Source organism: Penicillium atrosanguineum, assembly GCF_028827265.1.
Source record: "Penicillium atrosanguineum strain IBT 20685 chromosome Unknown utg000008l_segment0_segment0, whole genome shotgun sequence".
Taxonomy (NCBI): domain Eukaryota; kingdom Fungi; phylum Ascomycota; class Eurotiomycetes; order Eurotiales; family Aspergillaceae; genus Penicillium; species Penicillium atrosanguineum.
The window spans coordinates 2,867,481-2,891,430 of record NW_026623140.1 but is presented as its reverse complement, the minus strand read 5'-3'; the positions used below and the strand labels follow the sequence as shown (position 1 = coordinate 2,891,430).

The following is a 23,950-nucleotide window of genomic DNA, read 5'->3' as shown; positions in this document are numbered from 1 at the left end:
GCCGAAGTAATCGTCCTGTAGAAGGATCTGCTTGACGGCATCTTCATCCGATACATCGAGCTCATCGGCTAGAACGTCGACGGATCCCGAGAATAAAAGGCCCATTTCTGTAGTTGCTGTCACCCTGGCGTTGGATCCAAATGAGCTTGCATCGACCGCATACAACCATTGGTACTTGACCTGCCACCTGCTCAAGGGTCGAATGGAATGGGTTGGAGGGGTGAATAAATAGTACAAGGAAGATAATACTTGAGTATTGGGCTCTACTGGGGTCACCTAGAAGATGTCAAGAGAGTGAATATCTGCATGTTCATAGGATATACCAAATGACGAATGACACATTTGGAATGGAAGAAAGCGAGATCTTTTGCAACTATCCATGGTCTAGCTCAGGCGAATCATGGCCTTCACCAGCCGAACCGATCTTGTTGCCACCCTAGCCCCCAAGGCTGTGGATTGTGGCATACCCAGCGCGAGCATATTTCTTGAATTCCTCAAAACGTCCTGCCTCTTTAAGTGTATGGCCACTGCTGCGATGAATATCCAAGCAGCCTCCCCGAGGTAGAACGTTCTCGGCGCTTCGTTCGAAGACAATGTATTCGATGCCTTGTTGCTCAAGCATGCCGGCGAGAGCAAGGCCGCAAGGGCCACCTCCGACGATAGCAATATCTGGTGCCATGGATCTTCTTGTGTGCGTGATCAGAATGACTGTGCTTGGAATCGGGTTTGTTGGGCATCGGGTGGAAGCCTCTCTGAGGGGTTGTATAGTCTGGTTCGAGATATATAGGCGAACCCCGGGAGCATTACACATGTCCGGATTTCAACATTACCCTCCATTCAAGTTATCCAGTGCGATCAATGCATTTCTTGGAGTCCAAGTGCAGGGAAAGGGTCTCAAAGATGACCGCGAAGAGCGTACTAGCTCTCGAAGAGTCATTTGGAGATAATCACTAGCCGAGGAGCGTAGGACAAGTGAGTTGTATCAAGGAAGTATACTCACCAGTCTATCCAAGGACTGTGAATTCCAGGAGAAGAGCAAAAAGGGGAAAAGAAAAGGCCGCAACTATACTAGTCTTCATGTAACTCGCATTGTACATTTTGGCTTAGTAGCCGCAAATTGACTCTTGGGCGGGTCGGTCGACGATAATCTTTTCCATAAATGATTCAAGTTCTCGTGTATATGTTCATTCTGGGTCTATTATTTTTCTGGTGCGGTTTTCTTCATATTTCACATCATTCATGGGTCGTCGGTCTATTCTCTAGAGGTCTGAACTACTTCTTATCCCCGTGGGAATAAGCTGGAAGAAAAAAGCTCCTGGTCTTCAAATAGAAAAGAAAAACTAGCACAGATAATGCCTCTTCAACGAATCAAGTGTATTGATTTACGATCCTCGGGCTCGAGCCTTTGAATTAGACGAAGAGCAACAAAAGCTGTGCCGGTGCCGGCCCACCTTGAATCTGAAGTTTCACTCGGCTCACGTCATTGAGGTTAGGATGTACCTGGTTTATATTTATGGCTTTCCAAGACTGTATGATCGATAAAGGGATGTGCCTTTCGCTTGCAATGTGATTGAAAATCGTTGATATAGCCAGTAGGGCTAAGCTTGAGACTTTCAAACACTTACTTCACACACATAACGACCCAGTCCTGTATTTTCCGTGTTCATTCAGGAAGACCTCTGAATGACTATCCTGTATCCTCAGGTTGTTATATTTGTTTGCCTTTGTCAAACATTGGCTGCCGTAAAGAGATACACCTCGAGATAACCAAACCTTTATTAAGCCACTCTCGCCACGAAATGACCACAAGCTGTGGCGTTCATCGAATCAAACTCACAGCCATGGTGGTGCATCAGCCACACCTGTCGTTATTCTGCAGCCAGTGCAGTTACATCCACCCTTGGAAGATGGAGCAGTTAGGGAAATTAATATATTTCATCAAGTTTATCAGACGCCCCTTACGTCATGGCCCAAATGCCCTCATCGCTTGATATAGATCAAAGTCCTCACGAGTTCCCCCATCACAAACAATTTCCCAAACTGATCCTCTATTCGAGATTAAAGAAAATCTCTTCTTATTTAATTTTCCCCTGCTCCCCGATCTCCACATACCCATGTCTCTCGACCCCGTCACCAGCGGTCTCGGCAAGGGCCTGCCTGTAAACCAGGTCACCGATAAGGCGACCGGGGGCGTGAAAACGCTAGCGAGCGATCCGGCCAAGGGAGTGCGCAATACAACCAAGACAGTCGGAGACACGACTAAGACAGTCACGGAACCGATCCTCCCCGGAGAATTCCCATCCGACGACGCGGCCGAGAAGAAGTACCAAGGCGAACAGCCCGAAGTTAATTTCACGGCGCTATGGGGATCGTTCCGCGGATGGATGGCTGGGCTATTCCCACAGGCTGTTGACCTTTTCGAGTACTTTGTTCAATGGGTGGTGAATCGGTATTTCCCGCCGCCTAAGCAGGCGGCCATGTATGAGGCTATGCTCAAGAAGCCGATTGCTTCGACTTTCCTTATTTGTCAGGCTATCTGCTGTGCTGTTCCGCTGTTGGTGTTTTTAGTGGGCGTGTTCTTGTTCGCTATTGTGTCGGTTATTCTGTGGGCGGTCTTGTCTTTGCTTATTCTCGGGCCGATCCTCCTCGTGGCCAGCATGATGGGTATCTCGCTGTGGGGCTGGGGATGGATCTTGTACGGGTTGATTAAATGGATCGATCAGATGTTCCTTGGGGGAATGATAACTCGCTTCTGGCTTGGAAAATCGCCGGAGCAGGTGGAGGCAGAGGCAGAAGCAGAGGGTGAGGGCGAGAGTGAGGGTGAAGCGGCCTCTGAGGGTGAGAAGAAAGATAACTGAGGGTAATCATGGAGCTGTGGAATCATGGGTATGGTTTCTTTCTACGTGTGTGTAAGTAGCATGACTCGTGTCGATATCTTTAGATCAATTTGCAGATGTCTTTCTCAGAGTTGATTGAAGTTCAATAGTGCCTCGCGCGGACAATGATTTGTCAACCCTTGGCAATGGATCCAATCCCATGCGTTCTTGACAGTCATCTCCACTGCATATCCAGCATATTACAATAGCTCAATGTGAGTCACATCGCAGCTCTAATTCCAAGCTTGAATGCTGTCACTGCGCAGACCCAGATCAGCCGAGCTACATCATACCGCATGGCCCGTTCCCCGCCAACAAGAATGTAAGGTTCGACGGCGGGCAATACATTTCCGAGCGATCTTCTTCAGTGGTCCCAGAGCCAAGGTCCGAAGTCAGAGGCTAGAGATACTCCGGTGCTCCGGTGCTCCGGTGCTCCCGCTCGCTTACCCAAGGACCAGGTGTTCCAGGATGTATTTGAGATCCAAGATCACGAGATTGCCTGGAATATTCGAGTATGAGAAGGGGGGTAGCTGCAACGGATTTACGACGGCAGTTGGCGCGTTTCATGACGGACGGGAAGGGATGCATGTGGCCCGTGTAGTTGATGGACCATGATACACTTGGCATGGAGTTAATTTCTAGTGCGCTAGTGCGGAGTTGAAGATCATCACTCTATGAGCTACGGTGTTGTATTTGGCTCTCTTTAATCTCTCGGGTAGGGTGTCTCAGGCGTCCAGCATGCAGACCCTGGATCAGAGGGGCGCAAAGTTGAGTAGGACAGAGTGCCTCCGTACACCATCTTGCGATCAGGAGAAACTCTTGAGGTCTCCATCTAGGGTCCCACATAGGATCCACCTACCCCTGAAGCACTGACCAGGAATGCAAGTAAGTGCAGGGCCTGACCAGAGTCAAGGAGGGAAAAAGCAACGGACAAGTGCGCGTTCAATGCACCCCCGCAGTCGAGCACCGTCTTGATTTGGTCGAGTCAAGCTTGGGACACCGGGAGGTCCCAGAGTGCGGAAGCCCCGGGGCCCCCCCCTCTCGACACGAATGTCGAAGATCGGCTATTGCCCAGTCGGGATGCGATAAGAGGTCACGCTGGGACCATGGAATGAGAAAGGGAATTCGCGTTCAAGGTCCAATTTCCATCCACGCGGACCACACGATGTCGGATGAAGGAGCCGGGTGCCAACTCGGCTCAGATCCGTGTGCCTTGCGTCTGAGACATCCGTTTTGATAGTGTCGAACGATTGCTGCACCTGCATTAGCCCCGTAGAGCGATCAAGTGGAGTCTTACTCCATCGGGGATTGAGAGAGGTTGGAGGCAGGTACGGTACATTCTTCTCTAGAAATAGGACATCAACCTGAAACCCTGTTACAAAAATGCGTCCACATGGAGGTCTCGTGGACTTGAGTGAGCCAAGGTGATCCCCACCGGGTCAGTGCGGGCCATGCTCGGATGCAGGTACCCATGCTACGGAGTACGGAAGATGGAGGATGGAGACGGAGGTCTGGAAGAACAACCATCCTATCCTCAAGATCGTAGGATCGTACCGTTGATGACATCAAGGTTCTTCAGAGTGGAACCTTCCCCCTATTCATGTACCCAGGTACATCCTAGGAGGTACCTGGGTACGGGTACCGTAAGACCAGAGATCGGATAAGGGGTGGCGAAGCCCCAAGTGGGTTTTGGGTTGGGCCAGGGGTAAAAAACGGTGGACGCGACTCCTTGCATGAACAGAGCGTGTGTAAAAGGGTGTAAAGTAAGAAAGCGAGCGATAGGAAGACTTGGTTTATCTTCTCCTTTTTTTCCCATCTAATTTGGAGGAAATCATGATTGTCTGCCTTCTCCACCGCATCCACACGTCCTTTGCCCTGTCCTTGTCCCTTTTTCCCCAGAACCGCCCTAACACCAAACTAACGAAATAATCCTCCCCTCCAAAGGTTCCCCTCCCTACTTTCCTCCCTTCCTTCATACTCCAATCTCGTATCTTGTCAGGGCATCTACGTCGCGTCGCCTAATCCTGCCGATACACTCGTGATTTCCTCGCCCCTGACCCGTCGAGAAAGTCAACCCCTGTGCCCATCTTGCGCCTCATAACACCCAACGCTGGGGATACGAAGGGAATTGGTATGAACCAGCCTCGACTCCTCCAGAATACTGCGTCTAATGATTTCTTCCAGTTTCGCGCGACGGTCCTCTATTGACACTGCTCGTCTGGCAGTGCAATTACCCTGAACCCTCGCCCGAAACCCATCTTCGCCCATCCTCACCATGTCCGTTGCGACCATGCTTCAGCCCGCATCGAGAATCTCCCGAGCGTCGTCCTCGTCCTCATCCTCGTTTCAACCAGTCGCACGACAGAACACCATGTCGTCGCACGATACTCGCTCCATCCGCCAATCCAAGCGGATGTCGGTCACCGCTCTGTACCTGTCCATGTCCGCAAAGGACAGGGACCTGGAAATCTCGGATGATCTGGCGCGAGGTGCGTTTCGAAATTCCCCGTATTCCAAGCTTGTGTACTGACTCCTGCATAGCGCAGAAACACCTACGCGAACTCAAGTCGAAGATTTCATCCCAGTCCAAGAAGAATTTCGTGCTGGAGAAGGATGTGCGATACCTGGACTCGCGAATTGCCCTCCTGATTCAGAACCGGATGGCATTGGAAGAGGTAAGATTGATGTTGTGAAAGTATTACCTCCGAAAACTGATCACTCACACCCCCGCAGCAAAATGAGGTCGCCAGCCATCTCGACGATACCGCCGACCCGCAGGAAGGGTTTTTCCCGAACGATGAGAAAACTCAGAAATACGGCAATCTCTTATTTCTGTTGCAGTCGGAGCCTCGTCACATTGCCCATCTCTGTCGACTGGTCTCCATGGCCGAGATCGATTCCTTGCTGCAGACCGTCATGTTCACCATCTACGGAAACCAATACGAGAGCCGCGAAGAGCACCTGCTGCTCACCATGTTTCAGTCTGTTCTCACCTACCAATTCGACAACACGCCCGAGTACTCCTCCCTCCTGCGCCAGAATACCCCCGTGTCTCGCATGATGACCACCTACACGCGCCGCGGTCCCGGTCAAAGCTACCTGAAGCAGGTTCTCGCGGATCGCATCAACTCCTTGATCGAGTTGCGCGACGTGGACTTGGAAATCAACCCTCTGAAGGTGTATGAGAGTATGGTGAAGCAGATCGAGGAAGAGACTGGCTCTCTTCCGGACTACCTGGCTCGCTCGGTGACCGCAGAGGATGCCGAGGCCAACAAGCAAGTCCAGGCCATCATTGCCCCGCGCTTGAAGATGTTGACCGACATTGCCAACGGTTTCTTGACCACCATCATTGAGACCGTGGACGAGACCCCGTATGGTATCCGATGGATTTGCAAACAGATTCGCAGCTTGTCTCGTCGCAAGTATCCCGATGCTCAAGACCAGACCATCTGTACTCTTATCGGTGGTTTCTTCTTCCTGCGCTTCATCAACCCCGCCATTGTCACTCCGCGCTCCTACATGCTGATCGATGCCACCCCAACCGACAAGCCCCGCCGTACCTTGACCTTGATCGCCAAGATGATCCAGAACCTGGCCAACAAGCCTTCGTACGCCAAGGAGCCCTACATGGCCAGACTGCAGCCTTTCGTCGAGTCCAACAAGGAGCGCGTGAACAAGTTTCTCCTCGACCTGTGCGAAGTTCAGGACTTCTACGAGAGTCTTGAGATGGACAACTACGTCGCTTTGTCTAAGCGCGACCTCGAACTGCAAATCACCCTCAATGAGATGTATGCCACGCACTCCCTTCTCGAGAAGCACAGCGCGGCTCTTGCCCAAGACCAGCACTCTCACCTTTCGTTGCTCCTCGGGGAGTTGGGCGCGGCGCCCCTACAGGTCCCTCGCAAGGAGAACCGAACCATCAATGTTCCGCTATTCAGTCGATGGGAAACCGCTTTGGATGACTTGACCGCTGCTCTGGATATCACTCAGGAAGAGGTCTTCTTCATGGAGGCCAAGTCTACTTTTGTCCAGATCCTTCGATCTCTGCCTCAAAACTCCTCAGTCGCTCGCCGGCCCCTTCGACTGGACCGCATCGCCGAAGCGGCTGCTACGCTCAAGAACGATGCGGTGATGGTGCGTAAGGGTATCCGCACGATGGAACTGCTCAGCCAGTTGCAGGACATGGGCGTGATTGATCGCTCGGATGAGTTCAGCATGCTCCGTGACGAAGTAGAGCAGGAGTTGGTTCACCTGGGTTCTCTAAAGGAGAATGTTCTGGACGAAACCCGCAAGCTGGAGGAGGTGTTTGCTACTATTCGCGACCACAATGCCTACCTGGTTGGCCAGCTGGAGACCTACAAGTCTTACCTCCACAACGTCCGCAGTCAGTCCGAGGGCAAGCAGCGTAAGACCCAGAAGCACCAAGAACTTGGTCCGTACAAGTTCACTCATCAGCAACTGGAGAAGGAGGGTGTTATCCGACGCAGCAATGTGCCTGAAAACCGTAGGGCGAACATCTACTTCATGTTCAAGAGCCCTCTCCCTGGCACATTTGTCATCAGCCTGCACTACAAGGGTGAGTACTGACCTACGCTGATAATTGATTCCCGAACCCTTGATACTAACAATGAATGCAGGCCGAGCCCGTGGACTGTTGGAGCTTGATCTCAAGCTCGATGATCTTCTGGAGATGCAGAAGGACAACCTGGAAGACCTTGACCTGGAATACGTTCAGTTTAATGTCACCAAGGTGTTGACTCTTCTGAACAAACGATTTGCACGAAAGAAGGGATGGTAAGGGCCTCGCGCTCTCGAGACTTCCAGTCTCCCCTAATGATTGAAACGAGACCGATTACCGGGCGAGCAGCCTATGTCTCTCTGACCCAATCGTCTCGGTTGGTTGGCCCATGCGGCTTAATGTGATGATCTGATGGACACGGGACATAATCCGTTATACATATACCCACTCCACTCTCGATGGACTGGACGAATGCTCTGCAATGACTCTGACCCGTCCACACCACCCGGGTGGATGGCAGTGAATGTTGCCGATATACGAACATATTTGATGGAGGATGATCGAGAGATCCCGCTGGCTCGGGGTCCCGATCTTGGACGCTGTCTGCTTTTCCCTTTTCCTTTGTGGATGTTTGCAATTTATACCCAGCGCATAGTTTTTTTGTTTTTGATTGACCTGATTTGGGCTCCGTCCTGTAATCCTATTAGTTTGTCCCATCACCGCTCGGGCCTTGAGTCTCAATGCGCTGTATAATAACCTGATTTTGTGACGTACGGTCGTCTCTGCTTGAATACCCATCTGTTTTCCAATTTGTACCGATGCTTCCCATAATATCACTCTAGGTGGAATTTACTTTGGGCTCCATAGCGTTGCCATGTACTCGTACTCCGTATTCCTGCTTTAGCCCCAATCTTGACCTGCAAAGTTGATTCGTTCTACCGACACCGCCTCGTGCCCCTCATCTCTCCTTCGGCTGATTTAGAGATTTTTAGGGGCATTCTGACGGTGCTGATCCTTCAATGGACGAATTTGTACCGAGATACAAACCAAGAGGCTAATCCTCCAAATGTCCCGTTTGCGGCAGTGCAATACAATACAATATAGAAATGTACAATCGACAATCCTCTTGTTAGCTCGACCAGAAGCCCCCTAAACCGTACTTTAATTTATTTCCCACGCCCCGCTGTAAATTGCCAAAAGAAAGGATCGACTAGTGCCCACGGGTGTTGTTTACTCCAAGGGCGGATCCTCCCCAATGCCGGGTTCGAAGTGGCCACTTACGCCCACCTTCCCGCCTTCCCTTCTTCTCCCTCTCCCGCTTCAACTTTCCTTCCTCCCTTTTCCCCCCCCCCCCCCATCTTCAGATCAAATTTTCACAATGGCCACTGCTGAGAAGGCGTTGCCTATCGACCCCAAGTACGATTCGTACGACTTCCCTACCACCGCACCGGAGCCCCAGAGTGGCCACCCCGGCCACACCACCGAGGAGCAGGATGCGAAGGTTCACCAGCTGCGCACGAAGCTGGAGCAGGAGGGGTACACCGACCGATTGGATACCCTGACCATGCTGCGCTTCCTGCGCGCTCGCAAGTTTGATGTCGAGCTCGCCAAGGCCATGTATGTTGCCCAGTTCCCATACTTGTTGGGGCCTTGCTCCAGCAAGCTTCCTCCCCGCCACTCATGTGGAGAAAGCCCTTATCTAACGTGGCTGTCTAGGTTCGTCAAGTGCGAGGCCTGGCGCAAGGAGTTTGGCACCGATGACCTTCCTCGCACCTTCGACTACAAGGAGAAGCCCGATGTCTTCAAGTACTACCCTCAATACTACCACAAGACCGACAAGGTAGGCTCCCCATGATCTACCTTCGTCTGTTTCCTAGGAAGAGAAATTAACATGCACCTTCCCAGGATGGCCGCCCCGTCTACATCGAGAAGCTCGGCAAGATCGACCTCAACGCTATGTACAAGATCACCAGCGGTGAGCGCATGTTGCAGAACCTCGTCTGCGAGTACGAGAAGCTGGCCGACCCTCGTCTGCCCGCCTGCTCTCGCAAGGCCGGCAAGCTGCTTGAGACTTGCTGCACCATTATGGACCTGAAGGGTGTCGGTATCACCAGCATCCCCTCAGTCTACGGCTACGTTCGTCAGGCCTCCGATATCTCCCAGAACTACTACCCCGAGCGTCTGGGCAAGCTTTACATCATCAACGCCCCCTGGGGCTTCAGCGGCGCTTTCAGCGTTGTCAAGGGTTTCCTCGATCCGGTCACCGTCAACAAGATCCACGTTCTCGGCAGCGGATACAAGTCTGAGTTGCTCGCCCAGGTCGCCCCCGAGAACCTCCCCGCTGAGTTCGGCGGTTCCTGCAAGTGCGAGGGTGGCTGCGAGCTCTCCGACCAGGGCCCGTGGCAGGAGTCCGAGTGGGCTCGCGCCCCTGCCTGGGCTACCCCCAAGGCTGAGAAGGACGTCGTCGTTAACGAGGATGCCGGTGTCGAGAAGAAGGGCGACGAGGCCCACGAGGGCGCCGAGGCCACCGCATAGAGCCTTCATAGAAACGAATCATTCCACTCGCTATTCGCATCCACCGGGGGCGTACTTTGCTCCACGCCCGCCTTTCGTACACAAAGAAAATACAAAAACAAAACAATCGGTTTATGGAGCCGGGGGATATCTCACCGATGTGTGACCTATCTGTCTTTTAATCTTGCCGGTCTATAGTGGAAGAACTTGACACATCATCGCAGACCATTGCGTCTGATTCAACACCCTCGCCGACCACCCATCCATATCTCCGTGGACTGATTGCCTGGCTTTTCCTGTTCACTTCTGATCTAGATATCACGAAGAGCCATGTTTCCTCATACATGTTTTCTGCCTTTTTAAAATCCGCGGCTCGCCCGCTGACATAGAAGGGACTGGGCGGAATGACATTTCTTAAAAGCGAGTTGGGGAGTGAAGATGGCTGGCTTTATTTTCCTTTCCTTGTTTTATGGAGTGTATACACGGGAGAGCACATAGTGAAATTGCGGCCGTTGGCCCAAGGAGAATATCATAGTACAGTTGCTTGCTGAGCATCCATTGTGAAGTAAAAAAGTAAGAGTCAAAAAGGAAATAAATAAAAAGAACGGCCAACATAAACAAGATGTGGTATCATGATCCCCAGCTACCCCCGGGCACCTAAACGCCGCCATTGACCCTGAAAGCAAATCCCAAATCACATACCCTCAACCACCTCGGCTGCCCGTCCAGCTCGCTCAGCCTTCCCAACCGTCGTCGCCAGCGCATTCCCCTCTCCAACCACAATATCTTCACCTTCGCCTTGCAACCGCTGCAACGTCCGCAACGCATCCTCATACACATCAGCCATATCCCCACTCTGCCACCGCTCCGTCACCTCGGTGGTCCCAAGCTGTACATCCAATTTCCACGAAGGATCCATCTGTCGGGACCCAGTCTTTGTATCCACGTCCATGCCGTCTGCCCCGACCTGCACTTTCGTTTCGCTCTCCTTGAGCAAATTTTCAAATTCTTCGTCTTCCTCTTTCAACAGTTGTGTCAACTGCGCCGCATAATCCCTCGCCGCTGCCTGCGGCCCACCACGGCGTAGTTGGGCGACGGTTGTAGTGAGTGATTCGAGCTGGGCGTAGAGGGATGTTACGCGCGAGGCGAGCTCTGCATCGTAGGCTTCGTACTCGACTGTTTCTGGCGCGGTAAATGCGGCCGGGAACGGGAATTGGGGGGATGAGGAGTCGATTCCGTTGATGCTAATTGAGGCGGAGGCTGTTGTGAAGGTCCGATTTATGTACTATTCCATTGGATATCAGTTCGTAGTTCTGGAATTATGGGCTTGTAAACTTACCTCGTCGACTAATTCTTTTACGCGTTCGCGCATCGGGTCGGGTTCATCGTTGTTCGCGGAAGGGGGTAGGGCCTGGTCTAGTTTCTGGCGCGAGAGTGCGACTGTGTTGGCATAGAGGTAGGTGAAGTCTGCTGGAGACTGGAGCTCGATCTTGCGCTGGTGCGGCGCTGCCATTGTTGGATTTGGCAGGTTGTGTTGATTCGAGGTTCACTTTTGCACGCGTTGGGCTTGGCAGGTGCCTCCCCGCAAACGATGTCATCGGTGACCTTGGAATAACCCGTCTGGATTTTCCCAACTGCGACCTTCCTTCCTCTCCGTTTATTCCTTTTCTTAATACTCTATATTGCTGTGCTCCTCGAATCCGGATCCGACTACCTCTTAGAACCACTACAGGGGGTTTAATGCGACCTGGTTTTCGGATCCATGAATCTGCCTTGTCGACCTTTGTGATACGACCAGGGTTCCAGGGTCTTTCGGAGAGATTGATCGCCGAATTGACATTTCGATTCTGTCGCGACTATGGCCAGCACCGAGAGCATTTCCCTCGTGGACAACACCGTCCCGCAACAATCATCCGGCCAGGACTCCCCTCGACGAACTTCCACGGTCGGTCGCCAAGGAACACTGACGAAGCATCTGAGTCGAGCATCTGTACAGAGCCAACTGGCGAAAAGGAAATACGCAAAATGGCAACCCGACAAACTCGGGGTCTCGTCAACAGAGACAGAAACCTCCCCGAGTAGGGAGTCGTCCCGAGTGCGAGGATCGATATCGGGAGCAAGTTCAGGCGCGGGACCAAGTGCCCTCTTCGCCTTGGATGAGAATGGAATAGGATCCAGAGAGGCCCCAGAAGACGCAGAAACAGTCGACTTTGCTCCATCGCAAGTCTTGAGCCACACAGATACTTCCCAGTCAGGTGCACTGAACCAGCAAACCACCAACACCAAAGGCTCGAGGACGCGCTCGGAACTGGATGTTCTTTATGAAAACCAGCGCGGTTCTTTCTTCTTCGGTATCCCCCTTTACTCGCATAGTTCGCTCCTGAACTTCGACCCCGGCGCCTGGATGACGCAGGATAAGCGCGACAGCGCGGTCAATATCACCAATGCCCAATTACCAGATCCGAGCTGGGAATGGGCCTGGAAGGCATGGTACGTAGACATGTCCGGTGATGTGGACGAGCAGGGATGGCAGTATGCCTTTTCGTTTAGCTCGTCGCAGTGGCACGGCACGCATCCGTGGTTACACTCTTTCGTCCGGCGGAGACGCTGGGTTCGATTGAGGAACAAGGTTGTTGAGAAACATCGGGGTCGATCGGGTTATGAGCGGTCTCACATGCTTAATGAGGACTATTTCACTATTCATTCTTCGAAGGTGACGAGTCGGGCGCAGAGTGTGGCTGGACTGAGTCGTGTTGAGTCTGGATTTTTGAGTCGTGTTAGCACCAAGACGGATGAGCAGGTGCCATCGGAGGAGGTTGTTGATATTCCGTCTTTAATGCATGAGTTGAAGCTTGCTTCGATTGATCGAGAGAGGATCGAGGCGTTGAAAAAGTTTGTGCAGAATGGGGGCGAGGAGTTGTATTATTTGAACGACAGGGTAAGCCGAGAAACGCTCACGCTAATGACGAGTTACGAGTTACTGATATATGTGACAGATCCCCGAAATCATGTCAATGTTCTTATTCCAGACATCACGCTGGCAATTCGTGACCTATCTTGTCGGCATCATTCAACAACTATCCAAGGGAATCACCGAGTGCGACGATAATGCCGACCAAGCTCAACGCAAGAAAGATAACCTCGTTCGAGCAGCAGAAAGCGCCCGGAGCCATATTATCGGCCCAGAAGTATTTACTGATAATCAAGGCGAGTCTGCTATAGACCTGCTTGACCTTACACCTGTATCCAGACATGACTCTCTGCTTGCTAAGCGAGCGGAGACTACTGACGAGCCATTGCATGTTCTCAAGGGCAAGGGAATCAAGGGAATTCCTAAGGCAGCTCAGGTTGGGCGTGAATGGCACATCTACTGAGCTATAATTATAGCGTGCCCAGGTGAAGGGCCTAATCCTGTGTTTTAGAATCTGTCTTTAGCCTTATACCTTCGAGAAATGATCGTTCCATTTATTTCAATCTTATTCTCTGTCATGGCACTGTTCCGAGTGGAACAGTTTGAATGTTTGAGGGCAGTCGTCAGATCGGAGCTAGGCCGGAGCCCCTGGCCACCGCCTGCCTCAATTGCCGGCGCGACTTTTCCGGAGCAAAGAGACCGCTCCGTCAACCTCTGAATCAACCAATTTCACTGGCCCATGCTAGCATATCGTCACATATGTTCTCGCGTGGCCATCCATGTCTGAGAAGGCGCCTCTCTGTCGTCTTGGACGCCGTCGCGGCCGGCCCCGATGAACCTCTGCTGTTCCTTTACCCCCGGTGGGCAGCGTCTACCCACCGCCATCACCGACCGATCACGTCCTTGACGCCCGCTGCAGCTCCGGCGAAAACCTGCCGTGCCCCTTTTCGAACCGCCGTCTGCCTTCGTGTCCCTTTGCCGTCGTTACGGAGTCAATCGTGTCAATGGATCTCTTCGAGTGCGGTTTCCCTCAGAAAAGCTCGCGGTAGTACGAATGACTATGTGGACTTGGTGGCGGAGATTGGAGATACGAAGTTTGATGGAGGCAAGAAAGCTGGGGGAGACGCAGTGTCAGGTCAGGGTGTTGCTGCAGGGCCACAGCAGCCTGCCGATCATCCACTCGTTCTTCCCGATGTCCCATCGACTGAGCTTACACGGATAAGAGGACGGCGCCGGAGGAGGGTGCTAGGGTCGCGAGGTCTTTTGAAGTCGAAGCCTAAGCCTTCGGTCGAAGGAATATCCGTTCGGGATCAAAGGCTGTTACGCGCTAGCAGATTTATTGGGACGAGTTTTGATGCAAGGCAATCTGCCACGAGGCGAGGCAAATCTGTACCAACATGGCGCCAAGTCACGGCCTTTCTGAATCATCTGCAGAACAAGAAAAGATTGATACCGAGGAGGAGATCCAAGCACTCGGAGATCCTCATCCCCGAAGAGACTGTGGGACTGCTGCTCGGTGTCTCGGATCACTCTTTCAGGGAAAATATCTACTTCTCTTCTATTCGCAACGGGTGCTGGGTCCGAATTCTTCCACCAGCAGAAGGCGATGGTTTCTCCCGCAAAGCGATTTTGTCGGGCTCGGAAAATGCCAAAGAGCTGGTGAAAGAGTCGATCGCTCGCGCACAATGGCTGCAGGCAGTCGGTGACCCACTCGTCGACATGGCTAAGCCGCCCGCTCCTATTATCTCCTCGTTCCTTTTACTGAGCGAGAAGAAGATATACGGACCTCTGGTCCGTGGTGTTTGGGCTCGCGAGAAGCTTAGACCCCTGAGTCTGGATCAGGTCCTCAAATTCCGCCGGCCCATTACTTCCATGAAAAGCTTTTTGGAGCACATCGAGGACTTGACTTGGGTGCAGGAAAAGTCGTCCGGAAAGCCTTCTGGCCCGCCTGGCGTTGCTTACAAGGAACTAGTTAGAGAGGAATTGTTGGCATTGTTTCAAGGAGATGAAAACCGCAAGTATTTCTCAACTGCGGCTTTGAATTGCGCCCTGGAATATCTATGCAAGCACGAGATGCTCAGCTCTGTCCGAGAGGTGTTCAATTCGGCAGAGCCATTTGCTACTGTGGACAGCTATAACATCCTTCTGGAGTCGGCCGCGCGGCGCATGGATAGCAGCGCTTTCTACGCTTTCTTGAACTCTATGCGACGAAAATATATTCATCCAACCACCTTAACATGGATCGCCTTGCTAAAGAGTATGGTCACAGCTGCCAGTAAGGCCAACATAATCCAGTGCATGGCGCGGAAAGGCCTTTTGGACGACCCTGGCACGGTTCAAACCGTTCTTCGTTTGACAATCGATGATTCTTTACACCTGCATTTGCAAAGTGGCAAAGGAGTTGAATCTTTTGTTGATTTGATGGCTCAGACACAAGGGGCCAACTGGATCAATTCATCGCTACTTAACCAGATGATCCACGTGATTACTCGGATGAAAAATTACGATGCCGTGAAACAGTTGCTGAAGGTCAGCCACGATCGTAACCTACGGATTGAAAGCAAATGCCTCAATCCTATCGTGGTAATGTTCCGTTCAAACATCTACAACGCCATGCATTACACCGTCCAACTTTTAAACCGCGCCAGCTTCAGCCTCGATAGCGCAACCTACGAACTCCTGTTTCTGGTGGCCTTTAAAGCTCGCCGCTACAACATCTGCCGTGTTCTGTGGCACTTTGCCTGCACTGAAGACAAAGTGACCTACAAAATGCGCCAATGCGTCTTGACTTCTCTCTGCCGCAACGTCTCGGTCGTTTCGAACAACGACCAGATTGGTAATATCTGGCGCATCAGCGCTGGCAATGTTATCAGTGGCTTGGAACTGGGTGGCCTTCGCCGTTTCCCAGCGCATATCATCAAGAGTCTCCCAGATGAGTTCAAAGAGGAGCCACTCCTCTACCTGAACCGGCCCGGGTTTGTGCCAATGGGCCCACGGCGTGATCTCCAGCTCCAAATAGCCAATCTTGCCGTCCAACAAGAAATTGAATATGGCCCTAGGTTCACAATTGATCTTCCCTTGGGCATTATGCTAGAAGCTGCGGTTACTATGGATCGTGAATGGGCTAATAAACCTTGGCCGTTGACCTGGTTAAAGCAAAATGCCATCCAGGTGCCAATGACGTTGCAGGGGGTTATTTGAGATGTCACTGCCGTCTTTGATCGTCACTTTTCCTGAAAGGGTTTGCCTTCTGTGCGCCTTTCCCACCCTCCCTCCATTTTTGTTGTCTCTAATGCCAGCGCCGCATGAGATATCCCCTTTGAGCGAGTTTAGACTTGTATCTTTGCACCTCCCCACTATATTTGTATATAATCATTGTACTTTATTGAATAATAAAGAAAGTGAGGTCCTCATGATGAAAAGTATCGCGTCCGACGTGTTTGGGACGGCGGTGTTGTCATTAAGATTCAAGCTGTACTCACAAAAATAACCCTCCAATGACCTCGGGGTCAGTCTGCTGAATTACCTGGGTATGCAAATGACCCATCTTTAAACAATCGTGAAAGGGGTCAACCATTTTTTGATGCGATTCTCTGCTGTACCCAGCCCAAACAGCTCTCCCACAGCAAATCCTCCGCACTCAGTGCATCAAGCAACTCCGAAACCAACGCTCGCCCAGAATTCAGCGCCCACCATCGCTGCCCATTTAGCTCCGCAAGAAGAAGACCCCAATATGCAAGGACAAGTAGCGAAAAAGGTTGTCGTCGCCGTAAACTATCCACAAACCCCTTATCCACGGCCGCCAACCAAGCCAGCACAGGCGCAGGGTCGGAAGAAGCAGCAAATTTCGTAAAGCAGTGTCGCAGATGGGTAATGGCATTGTTATTAATGGAGAATTGAATCTCGTCGCCATTCGCCCTTGTCTGTTCGTTCAGCGTGGCGAGCTGGTTCAGCGCGCTGTCTGTATCCGCATCCAGAGTCGCTGATGTATTTTTCCAGAAAGCGCCCTGCGAGAAGAGCTTCAGGTTGATCCATGACTGTCCGATCGTCAAGATCTTTTTGACACCCTGAAGCAACTCGAAGACGGTGGTCATGTTATCTGTCATTCGGGTTGCATTCTCGCGCGTCACTGTCAGCTGCGGCAGGGCGAGACTAATCGCGGTCGTGATGACCGAGTGGGCAAAAGCCGCGTCGCAATTTTCCGGCGCTAGATTGTCGATTGCTCGGCGGAAGGGCTCAAGACTCAGGCTGTGGTACTCCAAGCCTGTGTCTATATAGTGAAGAGCATTGGCGGGCTCGCGCGTGGTGGCGATGTGCAGCGAGGCTAGTGCCAGTATCCCATCCATCAAGTAGCGTTGTTTAAGTGCCAGCCGCGGAACAAGAACCTGCCAAGTGCTAATTTCATCATCGCTAACGCAGAGGCTCCGATAGGTGTCCGTAGCGAACTGGTGCATCAGCTCGAGCTCATCGACCTGGGGGTTCTTGAGTGGGGAGCTAGGAGACTCGGGTCTGAAGCCATTCAGTTGGACCACGTCTTCGCGTGGCGAGATACTGGGTTGGCTTAGACGGCGGGAATTAGCCAGAAGCGAAGCTGGGAGAACACGCGAATATACGCAATTGTCTAGACGCCGTAGAATGCAGTTTGTGCAGGGTGGGCCTTGTTCATCGCATTTCACCCGGCGCCGGCGGCAGTTGTCACAGCCATAGCGGGACTTGGTGTGGGCGCGGCGTGGCATGACACGGGGCCGTTCACGACATTTCTTTTGTGGGCGTATATGCAGGGGGGAAAGCTACTAGGGGACTCAAATCTCAAGGCCGGGGTTCTTTATCTCCACATGATCCCGGATTTAGCGGAATGTAAGTGACTTTCCAAGTTTACGTCATCTCATACATGGTCGGGCTGTACAGGTCCCATACACACATACAAGGGTATACGAAGAGAGAGACAGTGGCGGTACGGTTGCGAATTGAGGGGAAGTATACGTCTTTTCATGGCTCGAGGGTATTAATTATATTATGCAAGCCTGCAGACAACCAGGCTCACCCGTGGGAAGAATGACAATCATGGCCTCCCCTAATACACATTATGCTGAAGTTCAAGCGTCCGCACAACTGAATCGCATGCAAAATATTACATGAAACACGCGGCAGCAGCGGCCATGAGAACACTCAAGATTCCACTCGGAGAAATCCCACTTGCCGAGTTGAAAACAGGAGACTTGCTAGCCATTGCAGACGAAGAAGTCATCGAACCAGACACCGACATGGAGGGCGACGCAGTAGGCTTCATCATAGACATGCTAGTCATGCTAGACGAGCCAGACATGGTTTTGCTGCATCCACCCACAATACCTCCCATCTTGGCACCAACCTATCGAATCAACCCCGTCAGTTTTCATGAACCGCGAAACTTTTTCTTATAAATACAAAATCAAAGTACCTCAAGGATAGCGGGGCCAGCAACGATAGTATCATCAGTAACGGTGGAGTTGCCCTTGGTAAGGACGACATAGCTCTGTCCAGAAACACCGGCGGGAACAGTCACGGTGAACTTTCCACTACCGTCCGAGGTAACAGGAGTAAAGACGGGGCCAGTGACGGTGACAAAGGCAGCAGAGATATCTGAGGTATCCATTGACATGTCAAAGCCAGTGCCAGCCATAACGGCGACCTGCGAGCCACTCATAATGGTCCCGGTCGAGGTTGCCGTCAGAGTGGGGAAGGCCTTCACGGGGAGCATGCCGTTGCTCGACGGGCAAGAGGTAATGAACGGCGCAGCCAGGGTATACACCTCATCGAAGTCAAGAGGGTTATCGAATGGCTGAGCAGCAGGTTTCTCGCCAAGGTAGGAGCGCAGGTATGCGCTGTGACGGGCCTCGACAGTCAAGATACTACCGGCTGCGGTGAGGTAAGTACCGTTCATGATGGAGGCGGCGGCACCGAGGTAGGCGCTCACACCGACACCCTCCAGGATGCTGCCGAGGGCAAGGAAGCTCTTCACGTCGGTGGCGGGGAAGGAATAGGTACAGGCCGCCACGGGTGAGGCTCCGGCAGCTAATGAGAATGAATAGTTAGTATGCATCTTCCTATAAGAATGCTGAATAAAACATACCGGATAGGGCCTGGGTCAGGAACTGCACGTGGGTCTGCTCGTCTGAAGCAATGGTTTGCAAGTTGGCATAGAACGGATCCATGTATCCAGCACTAATAAAGTCCTGCTGGGTATAGTTCTTAAGACCCTCCGCGTAGAAGGTGGCCTCGAGATGCTCAAGAGTTAGGGCGTAGTTCAGGATGTCACCTACATGGCAACCTCTTGTCAGTATAATTTCTCGAGTAACGGCTCGGGTAACATACCATCGGTGATTGCCTGACGCTTGACAGGAGAGGCATGGGCAAGGCCCAGCGCGGCACCGGTAATAGCCACAGAGGAGAACTTCATTTTGCCACAGAGAAATAAATATTGACAGAACTTGAAAGGCAATGAGTTTCTTGAGGAAGTCGAAAGAAAGAAGAGCGAGCCGATCCCTTATATAGAGGTGGGATACTTACAGCCATATAGGCTGTACCTACATCATCCCAAGCTCTAGACCTTGGATGGAGTCCCAGCATTTCCCCGAGGAACCCCAAAAAATAAGCTTGGTGTAGCCTTTTTTTTCATTTCTTTCCCAATTCAGCTTGTTATTGGGCTATGTTATATGATCTACGTCAACAAGAGCTGCATTCGGAGAATGGACGTCGAATTTCCAGGGCTCGGATCACGCCAAATTTCCGGAGACTCCTAAAAACAATAGAAATCAAGATATGCGAGGAGCTAATGAGAAAGAACTGCGGACCCCGCAAACTACTATTGGCAGGCTCAGAATGGTTCATTGGAATGTATAGTTCCCGGTCGACAGTGGGTTCGTTCGCGGAGGACGCGGGCTCCAACCGGAGACCGTCCTGAACGAGCGAGAACGAGCGAGAACGACAGCGAGTGCGCATTGATCATCTGCACTACTTTTCTACGCCACTGTCCCCCCGGAGGATTGATGAAATCATCGCCCAGTCTGGCTACTATTGCCCGGACCCTTGGATTCAATTGAGTCTGAGCTGACATCCATGGTCGCACAGGAAACCCCCGGAGGTATCCACCAGTCTATTCCAACCTGTCGCGTTTCTCAGCTCCCGACACCCCTCTCTGACAGCAAAGCACGGTCCTTCAGAATGATTACAATGGACATAATGCTATCAATGCTGAAAGCTCCGTAATTCACGTAGGCCCGGAGTCATCCTGGTCCAGACCTTGACACACGTGGTTCCCTTTTCTTAGTGAATTGAATGTGCCAGCAACACTGGAACTGCAATTCTGAAGTACCAAAGCTCCGCTGGGGCTCACAATATAATCAATGGGGGCATTCTCAACCGATGTGTCTTCAAACTTGTTGATTATGGGCAAATTCAGAATAACAACGATGCGCCTGTGCTCCTCTACGCGTGGACGGGGAAATACTTCTGTAGGATTCTATTCAACTTGACAACCTTATTGTGTTCATAATATTCATCGCTTCGACAATCATTACCGGAGTTGACAAAGGATCCGAAGATCCAGATCAGCTGAGAGATGACATTCATTCTACACGGTCATCTAAACTAAAGCGCAAGAAGCCTCCGATACGTAAGAACAGAATAAGTGAGATATTGATGACCTTGAAAGCATTCCGCATTGAGTAGCTCAAAAATATGCCAGGCCAAGATTCTGGCAGGTATATTGATATGACAGATGTCAATGCCACAAAAACCCCTGGTGCCTTGGACATCCAAGAATAGCCATTAGCTTTTCCTGCAAAACTGAGTTGCCATGATCCCGAACCTCAATTTACCGGATCAAATCAGCACCATGATGGGTACATTATCCACCACGCGGGGAACGTGACCCTAGAATTTGACTTTTGTCTATATTTTAGCGTAAATAGAACATCGGTAGTGATTGCGTGGCTGCAGGTGGGCGTTGACTCCAACTTGGCAGGTCATAAATACCGACTCCCCTGTCAACTTTCAAGACTCAAACCAACGCTCTTCCCCCCTCGAGTCGGATTGTTATACGCGTCCTTCTGCTAAACGATAGCCCCTTAAACGATGGGCATTATTTGAACTCTAATTCTGGATCATTCAAATATGATATCGCAAAATGGCCCCTGAGACATTTCGGGGATACCTGGTCCCCATCTGGCCTTGCTACGCGTCTGTCACAACACTAGCCTCAGGGTCGTCCCTAAGAAACTCATGTTTGATTTTTCTGCTGATTTCTCACAATTTAGTTCTGCATTTGGGTGGAAGAAAGAGCGGTGTCACTGTTTCGAACGAGGCTGCTCCAGAATGAAAGTTCCTTTAAACCTCTTTCTTTCTCTCTCTCTCTCTGTCTCTCTCTCTCTCTCTCTCGATATACCTATTATGTCTATTCTTTTCCTCTAACCTATTCTTCCCTTCTCTGCAACCTCAGCAGCTTGTGGTACATGCTGAGAGCTTCCAGGCTCTGGTCTCACATGGAAGTGCTTGAAAGCTCTTGACGTACCCCAGACCGCGGGATTGTTTTAATAATTTAGACTAGTTGGAGTCTATGCGTGATTTTCGACTCGCGGATAACAAACCTGCGAGCTATCGTCGAGTCCGATGGGGGCTCCTTCAATTGCCTGCCACTATTCAATCTGCTTGTGCGTAGTTGACCTTATCTCCTTTGGTCTCATTTTTTAACCCAAAGTCGTGTCATACAAAATTTATAAGATGGTTATACCTGATTGTTCTTCACATTAGAACTTACTCTGAGAATGTAGAAGGGTTTCAATGTGGTTCTTCAGCCGCAGATTGTTCGGACGCGAGAGGGCGCTCCGTGGTAAAGAAATAGAATGGGGGACTAGCCTCAGTCCAAGCTCGAAAAGTTCTGTTTCGCTCGTAGATTCGAGTTCAAGTTCTGACTCCTAAGACTGTGCGTCTGCTATACTGTTTGTTCCTTTCCTCTCTAGACCTCATCTTATTCATTTGTCCTCTTGCGAATAGTAGTTCTTTTAGGCTGCATAGATGGCCTTATCGATAAGGAGCCCCTCGTCATGTGGGCGGTAAGTCAGCAATCGGTCCCGCGATGACTTTTTTCTTATCGCAGCCCCTCTAAGAAAATCTGGAAAATCTTCTTTCCCATTGCTTTGCGGGGGTCTTGAGTCATTGAATTCTTGGACTCTTTTACTTGCTTCTGCTCAGGAGCAGTGTCGACTTTCTATACCCTTACCTCGACCTCCAACCTTAACAATGTCCACCGAGGTGATCCCCCACAACACCTTCGACACCATCCTGGTGCTCGACAATGGATCTCAATAGTATGTTCTTCCTTGCGATCAACCGGCGCAAACCCAATTGCGTTGATATGCGCCGAAACCTAACACGGAACTCTCTGCAGCACCCACCTGATCACCCGCCGTCTCCGTGAGATCAATGTCTACTCCGAGATGCTGCCTTGCACTCAGAAGCTGGCCGACTTGACTTGGAAGCCCAAGGGTGTCATCCTCTCCGGTGGTCCCTACTCCGTCTACGAGAAGGATGCTCCTCACATCGACCCCGCCTTCTTCGAGCTCGGTGTCCCCATTCTAGGAATCTGTTACGGTCTGCAGGAGATCGCTCACCGTCTGCACGCTGACAACGTCGTCGCTGGAACTGCTCGTGAGTACGGCCACGCCGATCTGCAGGCCACTCGCTTCGGTGGCCACGTCGACAAGCTCTTTGAGGGTCTTGAGGATGCTATGACCGTGTGGATGTCCCACGGTGACAAGCTCTGCAATCTGCCTGAGGGCTTCCACACCATCGGTACCACCAAGAACTCCGAATACGCCGCCATTGCCCACAAGACCGAGCCTGTCTACGGCATTCAATTCCACCCCGAGGTTACCCGTTAGTCTCCCATACCGGTCATTGCCAACGCTGTCATCAAATACTAACGCATCTCAGACACCCCCCAGGGTGGCCAGCTCCTGAAGAACTTCGCCGTCGGTATCTGCGGTGCTTCTCAGAACTGGACTATGTCCGAGTTCATCGGCCAGGAGATCAAGCGTATCCGTGATCTCGTCGGCCCCCAGGGCCAGGTTCTCGGTGCTGTCAGCGGTGGTGTCGACTCCACTGTGGCCGCCAAGCTGATGACCGAGGCCATTGGCGACCGCTTCCACGCCGTGCTGGTTGACAACGGCTGCATGCGTCTCAACGAGTGCGCTCTTGTCAAGAAGGTTCTCCAGGATCAGCTCGGCATCAACCTTACCGTCGTTGATGCCAGCGAGGAGTTCCTGGCTGGTCTGAAGGGCGAGTCCGACCCTGAGAAGAAGCGCAAGTTCATTGGTGGCAAGTTCATTGATGTCTTCGAGGCGGAGGCTAAGAAGATCGAGGCCCAGAACAATGGCAAGGTGGAGTTCTTCCTGCAGGGAACCCTCTACCCTGGTGAGTATCAATGAGCCATTCATCCAATACCTTCAAACTAACATCTTGGATAGACGTCATTGAGAGTATCTCATTCAAGGGTCCTTCCCAGACCATCAAGACCCACCACAACGTCGGCGGTATTGCCGAACGCCTGATGGCCGGCCACGGCCTGAAGCTGATCGAGCCTCTGCGCGAGCTCTTCAAGGACGAGGTTCGCGAGCTCGGTCGCCAGATGAACATCTCCGCCGAACTGGTCGGACGCCACCCCTTCCCTGGTAAGTTGCACTGAACTCTAATATTACAAGCAAGCATCCATCTAACCCGACAATAGGCCCCGGTCTCGCCATCCGTGTTCTCGGCGAGGTCACCAAGGAGAAGGTCGAGATGGCTCGCAAGGCCGACAACATCTTCATCTCCATGATCCGCGAAGCCGGCCTCTACGACGATATCGGCCAGGCCTACGCCGCCCTCGACCCCTCCCGCGCCGTCGGCGTGATGGGCGACAAGCGTGTGTACGCCAACATCATCCTCCTCCGCGCCATCTCCACCCGCGACTTCATGACCGCCACCCCCTACCCCTTCAGCTACGAGTTCCTGACCAAGGTCTCGACCCGCATCGTCAACGAGGTGGATGGCGTTTGCCGTGTCTGCTACGACTTCACCAGCAAGCCCCCGGGTACCATTGAGATGGAGTAA

The 23,950-nt window shown here is 51.8% G+C and overlaps 10 protein-coding genes across 10 annotated transcripts; 6 read left to right on the top strand and 4 right to left on the bottom strand.

Moving 5' to 3' along the window:
- Positions 1-436: 436 nt before the first annotated feature.
- N7443_010613 (FAD-dependent oxidoreductase) lies at positions 437-679 on the bottom strand (the record flags this gene model as incomplete). Its single annotated transcript, XM_056890669.1, has 1 exon — positions 437-679. One exon carries the CDS (start codon positions 677-679, stop codon positions 437-439), a length of 243 nt encoding a protein of 80 aa, XP_056737160.1.
- A 1,435-nt stretch (positions 680-2,114) lies between these two features.
- Positions 2,115-2,858, top strand: N7443_010612 (seipin co-factor family protein; the record flags this gene model as incomplete). The annotated part of the gene is made up of 1 exon (XM_056890668.1): positions 2,115-2,858. The coding sequence occupies one exon, from the start codon at positions 2,115-2,117 to the stop codon at positions 2,856-2,858; it is 744 nt and encodes a 247-aa protein (XP_056737159.1).
- A 2,293-nt stretch (positions 2,859-5,151) lies between these two features.
- On the top strand, positions 5,152-7,674 carry N7443_010611 (Ras GTPase activating protein IRA2; the record flags this gene model as incomplete). Its single annotated transcript, XM_056890667.1, has 4 exons — positions 5,152-5,365; positions 5,418-5,551; positions 5,610-7,452; positions 7,514-7,674. 4 exons carry the CDS (start codon positions 5,152-5,154, stop codon positions 7,672-7,674), a joined length of 2,352 nt encoding a protein of 783 aa, XP_056737158.1.
- Positions 7,675-8,773: 1,099 nt separating this feature from the next.
- N7443_010610 (SEC14 family lipid-binding protein) lies at positions 8,774-9,930 on the top strand (the record flags this gene model as incomplete). Its single annotated transcript, XM_056890666.1, has 3 exons — positions 8,774-9,012; positions 9,112-9,235; positions 9,301-9,930. 3 exons carry the CDS (start codon positions 8,774-8,776, stop codon positions 9,928-9,930), a joined length of 993 nt encoding a protein of 330 aa, XP_056737157.1.
- A 673-nt stretch (positions 9,931-10,603) lies between these two features.
- Positions 10,604-11,422, bottom strand: N7443_010609 (uncharacterized protein; the record flags this gene model as incomplete). The annotated part of the gene is made up of 2 exons (XM_056890665.1): positions 10,604-11,194; positions 11,249-11,422. 2 exons carry the CDS (start codon positions 11,420-11,422, stop codon positions 10,604-10,606), a joined length of 765 nt encoding a protein of 254 aa, XP_056737156.1.
- A 345-nt stretch (positions 11,423-11,767) lies between these two features.
- N7443_010608 (uncharacterized protein) lies at positions 11,768-13,283 on the top strand (the record flags this gene model as incomplete). The annotated part of the gene is made up of 3 exons (XM_056890664.1): positions 11,768-12,399; positions 12,460-12,847; positions 12,906-13,283. The coding sequence occupies 3 exons, from the start codon at positions 11,768-11,770 to the stop codon at positions 13,281-13,283; spliced, it is 1,398 nt and encodes a 465-aa protein (XP_056737155.1).
- A 296-nt stretch (positions 13,284-13,579) lies between these two features.
- Positions 13,580-16,021, top strand: N7443_010607 (uncharacterized protein; the record flags this gene model as incomplete). Its single annotated transcript, XM_056890663.1, has 1 exon — positions 13,580-16,021. One exon carries the CDS (start codon positions 13,580-13,582, stop codon positions 16,019-16,021), a length of 2,442 nt encoding a protein of 813 aa, XP_056737154.1.
- A 368-nt stretch (positions 16,022-16,389) lies between these two features.
- N7443_010606 (Zn(II)2Cys6 transcription factor domain-containing protein) lies at positions 16,390-17,556 on the bottom strand (the record flags this gene model as incomplete). The annotated part of the gene is made up of 1 exon (XM_056890662.1): positions 16,390-17,556. The coding sequence occupies one exon, from the start codon at positions 17,554-17,556 to the stop codon at positions 16,390-16,392; it is 1,167 nt and encodes a 388-aa protein (XP_056737153.1).
- A 695-nt stretch (positions 17,557-18,251) lies between these two features.
- On the bottom strand, positions 18,252-19,259 carry N7443_010605 (ferritin-like domain-containing protein; the record flags this gene model as incomplete). The annotated part of the gene is made up of 3 exons (XM_056890661.1): positions 18,252-18,874; positions 18,933-19,118; positions 19,175-19,259. The coding sequence occupies 3 exons, from the start codon at positions 19,257-19,259 to the stop codon at positions 18,252-18,254; spliced, it is 894 nt and encodes a 297-aa protein (XP_056737152.1).
- Positions 19,260-22,099: 2,840 nt separating this feature from the next.
- Positions 22,100-23,950, top strand: gua1 (GMP synthase (glutamine-hydrolyzing); the record flags this gene model as incomplete). Its single annotated transcript, XM_056890660.1, has 5 exons — positions 22,100-22,167; positions 22,248-22,735; positions 22,793-23,272; positions 23,326-23,529; positions 23,586-23,950. The coding sequence occupies 5 exons, from the start codon at positions 22,100-22,102 to the stop codon at positions 23,948-23,950; spliced, it is 1,605 nt and encodes a 534-aa protein (XP_056737151.1).